This window comes from Lytechinus variegatus, chromosome 11 (genome assembly GCF_018143015.1).
Source record: "Lytechinus variegatus isolate NC3 chromosome 11, Lvar_3.0, whole genome shotgun sequence".
NCBI classification, from domain to species: Eukaryota; Metazoa; Echinodermata; class Echinoidea; order Temnopleuroida; family Toxopneustidae; genus Lytechinus; species Lytechinus variegatus.
In genome coordinates this window covers 7,527,126-7,539,388 of record NC_054750.1, presented here as the reverse complement: position 1 = coordinate 7,539,388, position 12,263 = coordinate 7,527,126, and the positions used below count along the sequence as shown (strand labels likewise).

Genomic DNA, 12,263 nt, shown 5'->3' with positions numbered 1-12,263 from the left:
TCCCCCCTCACCTAAAATTTAGGGGGGACACGTTCCCCCCGTTCCCCCCCCCCCTCCCCGCTTCCGCCGCCTATGACCTCATGACCTTTGTGGTATATAGCACTGCACACAGGGCCTTTTGTCATATGACATCCAATACAAACAAGAAGTGAAATATTTGTCGGCCTGTTCTGAGCAGCCTGTTGAGCAGTAAACATATTTGGCCTTTCTTTTATTATTGGTGTCGATCCCGGGTGATGCCCCCCCCCAAAAAAAAAAAATGAATAAATAAACATTATATACATATTTCGGTAGATCGATGGCCTGTATTATACTATTATCATCACCCAAGTAATTTACGGTAGAACATTATTATAATTTTGATGAATTATGTGGCATGTAGTTGTGATTATCGTATGCACCATCGATTTTTTTTCTTGTTTATTGTTCATTTCGGAAACTGTAAGAAACAGATGGAGAAACAAAAGAATTCCTGGATGAAATGCAATAAAACATTTATGTTTCAGAAAGATCCGTGAAAACCGACAAGAGTCCTGGAAACAGAGCTTGATCTTCGCGCTCGCATTTCTGATGAATGCTCTAGCGGCCCTACGAAGTACCTATGAAAATAAAGTCAAGATGTACTTAAAACTTCAGTCTCAAGGATTATCCCAACAGTGACGTAATGATGGGACTTAGGGGGCCATGGACATCCAAAAGTTCTACGACCAAGGAAAAAAAAGGGAGAAGGAAAGGAAAAGAAGAGATAGAACATGCATTCCTGTAAAAATATTATGTCAATAATAAGATATTTCTATCAAAAATTTCTAACATTTTTTTTCCACACTTCACTCACTTAAAGGTTTTTAAAGGAAAAAACGCATATCGATCCCTTAGAATTTCGGCTCATTTTGCCACTGGCACCCCATCTCCTCTACACTATAAACAAAAATCAAATATATTTGTGTCAGCACCCCCCATACCCATTGGCGGCGGAAGCCAAAAATTTTAGGAGGGGACAACCAAAATTATTTTGACAAGCAAAAAAAAAAAAAGGTTCTCAACCCAAAAATTTTAGGGGGGACGTAGGAAAATAAATTGACAAGCAAAAAAAAAAAAAAAAAAAAAAAAAAAAAAAAAAAAAAAAAAAAGGTTATCAACAACAAATTTAGGGGGGGACCGTCCCCCCCTCCTCAAATTTAGGGGGGGACACGTCCCCCCCGTCCCCCCCGTCCCCCCCGCTTCCGCCGCCTATGCCCATACCTATCGACACCCAATTTTTTAGGTGGCCAATGGAGCCAGAGGGTCTCGTTGCAACACCAGTGACAGAAGGATATAAACTATATATAAAAGAATAAAATGTTTCATAAAAATATTGACATTAAGGTCTTTTTATTATTCAGGGGTGGTATTCTGAGATCCATTTTATCTCAGATAAAATAAAATATTTTATCTCCGTTAAAATCAATGAGATAAAATACCCTTAAAATCTCTCCGAATTGGTATTCTGAGAACCATTTTATCTTCATTTTATCTCTGTAAGACACACCTATTTTTTAATCAATATCCAATTAGAAACGCGCTTTTATAGCTCTCTCATATCACTCAACCAATTAAAATCCATTCCGCCAGGAGGTGTGGCAAAGGGGTGAGATTGCGTCAATTTATTGACTTCAAATACGCTTGCACTATACGCTTACACGTATTACGGAGATTTCTTTTTAACAAAAAGGACAATACTCTCATCTTTTTTCGAAGTCTTTATCGCATCTTTTCAAGCATCATTTCAAAGACAATATTAGTCAAGAAAAGTCTTATGAAATACTCTCTGATTGTACAGGAACAACGTTAAGGTGTTATTCTCAATAAATATATAATTTTTCTTCATTTTCATGTCACCATTTGGGGTTAATTCACCTAGAAATATTGGTGAAATCAACGTCGCAGAGATAAAATAGCCTCTACCCTCTTTTAAGTTTATTTTATTTTTCCTTCAAAGTAACATGGGCGCAAGCACATCATCTGCGTTGCTGTGACCAGGGGTGGTATTCTGAGGTCATTTTATCTTTAAAATATTTTATTTTATCTCTTAAAATGAAATTGGTATTCTGAGATGAGATTTTATCTCTCAGATAAAATTGTAGATTTTATCTTGCGTATGAATTTTATCTTGCGTATCTACGAATGATACGCAACAGAACAATGCCTGCGTACACATACCCATCGCGTATCTGGCCATTGCAACGCAGATGATTTGCTTGCGCCCATGTTACTTTGAAGAAAAAATAAAATAAATTTAAAAGAGGGTAGAGGCTATTTTATCTCTGCGACGTTGATTTCACCGGTATTTCTAGGTGAATTAACCCCAAATGGTGACATGAAAATGAAGAAAAGTTATATACTTATTGAGAATAACACCTTAACGTTGTTCCTGTACAATCAGAGAGTATTTCATAAGACTTTTCTTTACTAATATTGTCTTTGAAATGATGTTTGAAAAGATGCGATATAGACTTCGAAAAAAGATAAGAGCATTGTCTTTTTTGTTAAAAAGAAATCTCCGTAAAGACGCGCAAGCGTATAGTGCAAGCGTATTTGAAGTCAATAAATTGACGCAATCTGGCCCCTTTGCCACACCTCCTGGCGGAATGAATTTTATTTGGTTGAGTGATATGCGAGAGCTATAAAAGCGCGTTTTTAATTGGATATTGATTAAAAAATAGGTGTGTCTTACAGAGATAAAAAGAAGATAAAATGGTTCTCAGAATACCAATTCGGAGAGATTTTAAGGGTATTTTATTTCACTGATTTTAACGGAGATAAAATATTTTATTTTATCCGAGATAAAATGGATCTCAGAATACCACCCCAGATTCGCGATGGGTATGTGTACGCAGGCATTGTTCTGTTGCGTATCATCTGTAGATACGCAAGATAAAATTTATACGCAAGATAAAATCTAAAATTTTATCTGAGAGATAAAATCTCATCTCAGAATACCAATTTCATTTTAAGAGATAAAATAAAATATTTTAAAGATAAAATGACTTCAGAATACCACCCCAGAACAACAAGTCCGGTCCAGTAAACTGTAAATATTTTTGTTTCTCATTTCATCTCTGATGGAGAGGGCTAGACATAAATTATCGGGCTATTATCCTAGCCAGTGTCTATGCCAAATTACACTAGCAAATAAGATGAACCATAATTATATATTGCAATCATAATTTATATGGTCACTTCTTTTCCCCCCATAATTTTCAATTCAATTCTTTATTTCACTTCCATTCAAACATAATTCAATGCTATATAAATCAGAAACAAATTCAAGGAATATAGAAAAGCCAAACCCCCCCCCCCCCCAAAAAAAATAGTGTTTTTGGTAGCAAACGGATACTTTTGCCATTACATGGCAGGTTGTCTATTTCTGTTTGTCACTCTTTGTATCTCTCTCTTCATCATTCTCATTCTATATCAACAGACTACTTTGCTTGTCTGTTGTCATCCCCCCTCTATCTTTCTCTCTCCATCCCCCCCCCCCTCTCTCTCACACACAAATAGGTGTTAGGGGGGGGGGTGTCAAACGACAGATTTGTAGCACTTTAAATGCACCAGAAATATAGTTATTCTATATCACAAAGTCCACCACGGTTTCCTTTGTGACTTTTAGAAATTTGCCTCTCTTTTTTGCATATATATATATATATATATGATTAGGTAACTCACATGGCATACATGATTTGATAGATAAAAATTATTTTCAATTATAAATGAATTCGCTGAAATTGATTTTGTTACCCCCGATGAGATGGAGCTCGCAAAGAATGTGAGCTGGAGTCTACAGAAATTTGTTTTAAAGTTATGGTACATGTTTTTTGAAAGGGGGGGGGGTTGTAGTTTTTGCTATTCAATTGAAAACAAGCATTACAAAGACATATTTCTTTCTTTATATTCATATTCATATTTATGCTCTATTTATATTCTACATTCAACTAGTGACAACTGCAGATAACAACAGTTATATATGATTTATCCATAGACATCTTTCTATATACACACATCAACAATATACATGTACATCTCAAAATGAACTACATTAAGACATTGGAATGTATAGGTTCCTTATATCTCTAATCACTTGCCACTCTAAATCATACTACCGTAACAAGACCGTGACAAAATGCACATTTAGAATAAATGGATACCAGTATGCTTGAATGGTATTAAAATGATTAAAAGGAAAATCTGGAGCAGGGATTTTGTTAAAAATACTATTAATATCGCTCATGAGGAACCGTTTTCAATGATCCAATATCAATCCTGTGCTTTTGAATTGAACCCTTCGTATTTACTTTTGTTGAAGTACTACCCACTTTGAATACATTTGTCTATTGTCAAATTTGAGAAGATATAACATCGTTGTACAATGTTTGAGAGGGTATATACAATTTTCTCTTTATAGGACTTGCATTTCATTTTAGTGAATGAAACTATAAAACATATCTTTTCTCATACAATACCCAGACAGGGAAGACATTTTGACCTAATAGATAAAAGTGGAGAAAAAAAATCATCAAGAATAACTAATATTGTACATTAAAATGTTGCTTTCTATGACTGAAATTATGATGTTAAGGTACCAATACCTTTTTTTGTACACAAATTCAAGTCCTGCCTTGATAAATTATCTAAAAAATATGAAAGGTATACACCTGGGGAGCCAGTCAAATGTATTGCTGTACACATGCGTGACTAAATTATTTCCAAACACCCCATAAACAAGTTTTTCACAGGCTTCATTTACACATTTTGGCCCCTTTCAAAACCACTCCTTTTTTAAAAATCAGTGTTTTGATACCCCTAACGAGTGTAAGCGCGGCCCACGTCCAAAACTGAAAAACACCCCTTTAAACTTTTTTTTGGGTCACACATGTGTACAGCAATATATTTGACTCCCCCACCCAAGGTATACATTCCCAGTGAGCCCTGCATGTTGCGCCAACTGCCCGTTGAGTACGATGCTTACGCAAATGCCACGTTCTGAATGCTCAAACCTTGATGACTCTCAGTTCTCGTATGCTTTGACTGCTGTTCAAAGATCCTTGACGTCAGGAGAGGTTTGAGCCAGTGCCGATGTAGCCAATAGCAGCACAGCGTATATGTACCATAGGCGGATCCAAGGGGGGGGGGCCCGAGAGGCCCAGCCCCCCATTGGTGAAGGCTGGATCCGCCCCTGTGTACTGAGCATGTGCAACTGGCTGATGACAGGTGCATGCAAATTACAGTTATGATCTTCGTAATGAAGATTGCAGGAGAACAGCATGCAAAAAAATTATCCAATAGCCCCCTTTTGAAACCTGGGAATGTTTACCTTAAAACGGCCGTTACACATTATGTGGACTTACAAATCATTAGTCAGTGTTTCATCATTTAATCAAATTTTTTATACCAACAAATGGCAATTCCTGTTATAAAAAAAGAGGATTATATGATGAAATGGCTTGCAATATGCATGCCAGATCCAGGCCAACATCTTACAAAGAGTTGTGATTGATCCTATTAACCACAAATATGGAAAGTCAGCAATGCCGACGTCTTAAAATGCATGTTGGTTCAAAATATTTCTGAGATGTGATGTATAAATTCATCATCTACTTGAAATTTCAGTGTGCTTGTTTTGTTGAGGGAGGACATTGTGCAATTTCCTGTAGGAAACACAGTGACGATGGAGGATTTCCATGCAGTTGAGGTTGATGTGGGCCTGTCTTACAAAGAGTTACCATTGATCCAATCAATCGTAACTCTGTGGAAATCCGTCAGTCTCATAATTTTTCTACAGGAAATTTGCAAAATGTCCTTTGTAAACAAATGAAAATACACCAAATTGTCAAGAAATCAATGACTTTATGGATATACACTCATATCTAGAATTTTTTTTTGAACAAACATGTATTTCATGTTGATTTTGCTGGCTTTCCCTAGTTGCGATTGATCGTATCAATCGCAACTCTTTGAAAGACGGGCCCCAGATCACTCAATGCCTATACATTCATTGTTTTCTTTAAAATGCAGTGTGCTTCTCTCTGTTTACAAAGGACATTGAGCAAATTTCCTGTAGAGAAACTTATGATATTGAGGGAATTTCATACAGTTGAGGATGATCGGACTAATTTTATCTCTTGTAAGACCGAGGTATGACAACCTCTTCAACCACACATTTTATCAACCACCTGAGCCTATCAAAATAGGAACAAAATCTTTCCAGACAGGCTCTGATATTTGACTTTTTTTTCATTGAGAAAAAAAAATACATAGCAACATTTGGCAGGGGATAGATGGAATAGGACCACTATCAAAGACATCTCCCTAGAAAGTAGTTAAAGAACAGTCATCCTCTCCATACATGTTCTACAACAGCCAATCTTCCTTGCCACAAATCTTTTGAATTTTTTCTCCAAAATGAAGGGTTGAATATACCTGAAATCCTCATACTGCTTTTGCCCATCACAGCACAAAAACAGATGCTGAAAACTGCACCTGCATGCATGAATGGGAAGGGGGTGCTTACTTGGAAGATATAGCACTCTTAAAAACTCACTGTGAAGTTGTAAGCCTAACTTAAAACCCAATCAAGCATCTCAACGTGAAATCAGGACATAAATCAAATAAAAACATAAAATGAAGAATAACTTAATGGTGTATATTTACCATCATACAATAAAATTGATACCATTTCATAGGATATAATTGCTTCTCATTATATTGTGCTGTCTAAGAGCTTCCGCATTAAAAAATCGCTAATGAGGATCTACATGTATATTGTAAACAGATTCTGATTCAGATGAAAATAAATGTCAGAGCCTGCATGTGAAAGGAAGTACAGTCAGACTTGTCCAGATCACTTTGAGGGTCACTTGTTCAGAAACAATGCAAGTTTGGGTACCTGGAACATAATTCACTATTGACACAATACAAAAACCTGTCTATGATTTTTTTTCTGCTTATAATAACATGTATTCCTGTCCAGGCAAAATTGAGTAATATTTTTAAATTTTATTTTTGGGGTCTTGCTTTTCACAACTTATTGCCTAAATCTTCAACATTGGATGAGCATTAACATTGCAATGAATGGGGATTTTCCAGGGCTACCTTTTTTTTTAGTTTCCAGGGCTTTTTTGAGCATTTCGGGGCTAAATTGCCCCCAGCCCCCATGTAAATTTTTCCCTGTTTAAATCCTGTCTCTCTCAGGTGGTGTCTAAATACAAATTTCACTGTATAATCATTGCAATCATAAAGTGATGATGTATAAAATTTGAAACATAAAACTACTATAACTTGCCATTGTCATATCTGTACAGAGATGTCACCGGAGTTCCCGATTGAAAATATCATGGGAATCTATTGTCCCATCACTTATACAGGAACCTCATAGTTCCTGAAATGTGGCAGTGGAAACCATATTACAAGCAATCCCTTAATTTCAACCTCATAATGCTGTTTGATACAGACCTACATTAATACTGTGTTCACAAATATGTGATTACCATACTTAGCAAAATTGACTAAATTTACATTGGACAAGTCCAGCAGACTCATATGCATGGGGAACATTATATTCTTTAAAGGACAAGTCCACCCCAACAAAAACTTGATTTGAATAAAAAGAGAAAAATTCAACAAGCACAACACTTAAAATTTCATCAAAATCGGATGTAAAATAAGAAAGTTATGGCATTTTAAAGTTTCGCTTATTTTCAGCAAAATAGTTATATGAACGAGCCAGTTACATCCAAATGAGAGAGTTTATGACATCACTCACTCACTATTTCTTTTGTATTTTATTATATGAAATATGAAATATTTTGATTTTCTTGTCATTGTCATGTAAAATGAAGTTTCATTCCTCCCTAAACACGTGGAATTCCATTATTTTAAAATTTTATGCTTCAGGCAAGGAGGTCCTACTTGTCAAATTCGTAAAACTTGAAATATTGAATGATTCAAACAATAAAAAACAAAAGAAATAGTGAGTGAGTGCCATCATCGACTCTCTCATTTGGATGTAACTGGCTCGTTCATATAACTATTTTGTTGAAAATAAGCGAAACTTTGAAATGTCATAACTTTCTTATTTTAAATCCGATTTTGATGAAATTTTCAGCATTGTGCTTGTCTGATTTTTCTCTTTTGATTAAAATCAACATTTTTCTGAGGTGGACTTTACCTTTAACTACGAGCTTCAATAGAGCAAGTAATAGAATACAGAGATAATAAAACATATAATTCAGTAATGATGATCATCAACAAAATATACATACATTAAATAAATTATATCATTTAAATTTGATATATTTCATTCTAAAGATAGATTGTTAGCTTTCATAATGAATGAAATTTCATGCACAGATATTTCAGTAAACGAAAGAAAATTTATCTAAAAACAATGAGAGCGAGTTGAAATTCATGGATACGGACTAGGTAATTCTATATTCTTTTTCTTGTATATTACAGAGCATTTAGTTGAACGTAACCATGGTCATATTGGCACCATTGACTTTGAAGAACAATTCTATAAGTACCCAGATAACTCATTACAATAATTAAAATTCCACCTAATATCCCACATATTAAAACAAAAAATACAGTATATTGTTTACATTCAATTCTAAACTGCACAATCCCATAATCAATTAAAAACAAACTAACTAAAAATGTTTCATTTTATAACTAAATATAAGCACTCTTTAAACAAGAACCTTGACATAATATACAAAAAAGATAGTACACAATCAAATTTTGGATAAACTATTTTGTACATTAAGATAATAAAATAAAAATTCTTTCTGTGATAAAATGGAACAAAGAAATATCTAAAATAAATTTGCTCGTTCGAAACACTTTGTGGAGGAAAGATAAGTACACATTCAAGATTTATACACCATTACTGATACCTCCTCCTCCACAACTTTGAAACATAATGCAATCAAAATAATTCCATGTCATACTGTACACACATGTATAATTCCAACATCTTATTTCATACATGTAGATACTTACTTCATATTCACACATTTTACAAATAGGAGCACATGAAAGTAAACATGAATATCATTTCTGTGGAAAGGGTTCATAAAAGTTTCTTAAACCTTTTTAGATATGAATGACTTTAATGACAACTTGAATATGGTATTAGATGATTTTTTTTTTCGTTCAGCCAAAGTTAAACATTTATCAATAGATAAGATTTTTAGTCAAAACAATGATTTTCAATATTAAAGACCCAGACTACTGACCACAATTTAATAAACTTAAGTATTTTGTAGAGTGGATTTGTTGCTGTAAATCAAATCTGTATTGTTGCCATTACTGAATCATTAGATAATAGTTACTATGTTTCAATAATAGGATATTTTCCATCCAATCCTAATTCATATGCAATTCACAAACAGCTTTATGGAACACCCATCTTCTAGTCAATACAATGTACAATAAAATTTCAATCATTATCCACATTTTCAGTCAATTTTGAAAAAAAAATCATATGATAAATACTAAAATACTGTCATTTATGCTGGTTATCTAAAATAGCATAATAATATGATAATCATCATCATTACTGTGTTGGAAGCATGGATATAAACTCACTTGCATTGATACTTGATTCTATTAAAAAAAAACACTTTAAATGAATTCCAATCAAATCTGTTTCAAAAGTTAATGTGTATAGTACATGTCTTTTTTGCAATGTTAATAATCAACAGAGAATATGATTGAAATATGATTTTAGACTGTTGTGGGTAGACATACATGTAGCATTGAAAATATTAAAATGGGTTTATAATTTTCCATTTTTTAAAGAGCAATATTAATCACATGCATCTCTCGAAAATACTAGGACACAATTTCAATGAATTCTATTTCTACCCATATAAATAAATTGAGAGAATGTTTTTTTTTTAAAATAATTGTTCATAGAAACAGCAAGATCATGGGAAATAAGTACTTTCACAAATCATAATGACATCACACTTTTTTTGAAAATAAAAAATATTAGAAGACACACAAAAAACAGAATAAAACAAAATAGATAACAAGATTTTATATACACAATGTACATAACAAGGGTATATGTATGTAAGTACATAGCATGGCAGTGGAAAATAGCAGCAGACATAATGCCTGAGATCTCATGAAAATGTGTCCTTGTACAATACTGCCATCTCAGGAAAATTAAGGACAATGTGAAAATATCCAAATTGAAAACTACAGTAAGAACCAATAAGTATACAATTTTGGCCTAGTAGTACTTTCTACAACTAATTAAAAAAAATATTGTCTTGAATAAACAAATATGTAAGTTGAGTGAGGGACTTTTAAATGAACAGATCATTAAAAAACACAATTTGTACAACTTGAGTAAAATAAACTTTAAAAATTAAGAACAATGTTGTGTGTACAGGAAACTGTAAAAATGAAAACAAAAAAGAGAGACTTAAACCATGGTAGCTGACCAAGGATTCAAAGATACTTTTATGAATTTGGGCCAATGGTTGCAAGTGATGTCATCAGTTCCCTCATTTACATATTGCCTTTTAGGAAACTCAGCAAAAACAGAAAAATACCCTTTCATCTTAAAATTCACAATTGATATTGATGGGGTTTTTTTTTTAAATTGAATTAACACCTGTATGATTTTTCTCTTTTCTTCAAATCAACTTGGTGCTGTGGACTTGACCGTTTTGAAAGATTATACAAACACCAGATTTATTTCAAGTTAGGTGTTGTGGGTGGTGTTTGTGTAGTGCTGGGGTGTGAGAGATCACAGATAAAAAAAGATAAAATGAGGTGGGGGGAAAAAAGCCTAAGAACGTTGAAAAATAGCTGGAATTGACAGATCTCCCATACTTTCACAAAGAGAAAAGCTGGAATAAGCTGAAGTGAAAAATCAAAAGAAAAATGTGACATTAGAAAAGTTTAACCCTCACACCCCTGGTAGTGTGCACTGTCAAAAACAAAACAGAGTGATAATACAACAACTCGAAATATCCAGCTGTCCACATCAGAAAAGTTTTACACCATTCTGTTTTGGCACAAACACCAGATAGATAAGAAATGATTACCAACTGATGATGAAAAAAAAAAACTCATTAGACAACTGATTCTAAAGTGGTGGGATTTTCAATTCAACACTCTTCTAATTGGGACAGACATGTATTTTGGACTTCTGAGACTTACACCCTGGGCTTTGCATAAACACCAATCTCAGCTTACAGTACCAAACCTGAAGCCTCCCTAAAGAGTCAATAATTTGCATTGCCAAGACATAGCCTGTATTTATCTTGGGTTTGCCGCATCACATTCAGCTGATTCCAAGAACGGCTTAGTCCTCAGATTTCATTATAGGCTTGAAGTCCTCTACCGCAGCATCACTAGCAATCCAAGAAATAGCTTTCTTACACTAGTTCTTTGTGGTTGATCTCAAAGAACAAAGTCTTCGGATTCTATGACAGAGGCGGTGAGTCTTCTTCTATTCTCATGATGTTCTTGATTTGATTATAGTTATACCCACAACAATCCCTTGTGACCTCTGGCTATTTAACAAGACAAAGTCTTCAGATTCCTTGATGAGTCTCCCATTCTTATCAACATGACCCACCTTGAGGTACATACATCTTTCTACTCTTTATTGTTGATATTCTTGTTCCGACTCTCTTCATGCCTTGTGATCTTACTAATCTTGGGTATAACCCCTAGCTATCAAGAAGGACAAAGTCTTCAGATTCCTTGACGGGGGCGATGAGTCTCCCATTCTCATCAACATGACGCACCCTAAGGTACCTCTCGGGTCGGTTAGTGTTGGTGTTCCTGTTCTGCCAGTCCCCGCATCGTCCATCTCTAACAATAAACATGGGGTAGTCACTAGCATGAGAGCCGAGGGGTGATACAACCTGGGGAAGATGAATAAAGAAAGGATTATTAAGAAGTAATCTATATTAGCTGGATACGACTTGATTTTTACAGGATGTAGATTTTCTATATCTCGCAAACTCAGTTGTCACAAGGAATTAGCTATGGGTTATTGCCCTTGTTACTCTCGAACAGGGAAAGAAATTATATTTCAATGAAGGCATGATTGAACGAGGGGAAGGCAAAGACAGAGAAAGGGAGAGAAGAAGAAAGAGAAAGAGAGAGCCTTAACGAACAGGGTGGAAGGCAGTAAAGTGGGAGTGAAAAAGATGGGTGTTTCAAACAGAAAGAGAGAGAGGGAGAAAGAATAGATAAGG

The 12,263-nt window shown here is 34.5% G+C and overlaps 1 protein-coding gene across 2 annotated transcripts in view; it reads right to left on the bottom strand.

Moving 5' to 3' along the window:
- Positions 1–8,310: 8,310 nt before the first annotated feature.
- Positions 8,311–12,263, bottom strand: part of LOC121423669 — a 48,463-nt gene continuing 44,510 nt past the window's right edge. For both annotated transcript variants that reach the window (XM_041619093.1, XM_041619094.1), the window contains one exon: positions 8,311–11,927. In XM_041619093.1, the coding sequence (XP_041475027.1) occupies positions 11,730–11,927 (198 nt within the window). In that variant the 3' untranslated portion in view covers positions 8,311–11,729. The remainder of the gene's footprint in view (positions 11,928–12,263) is intronic.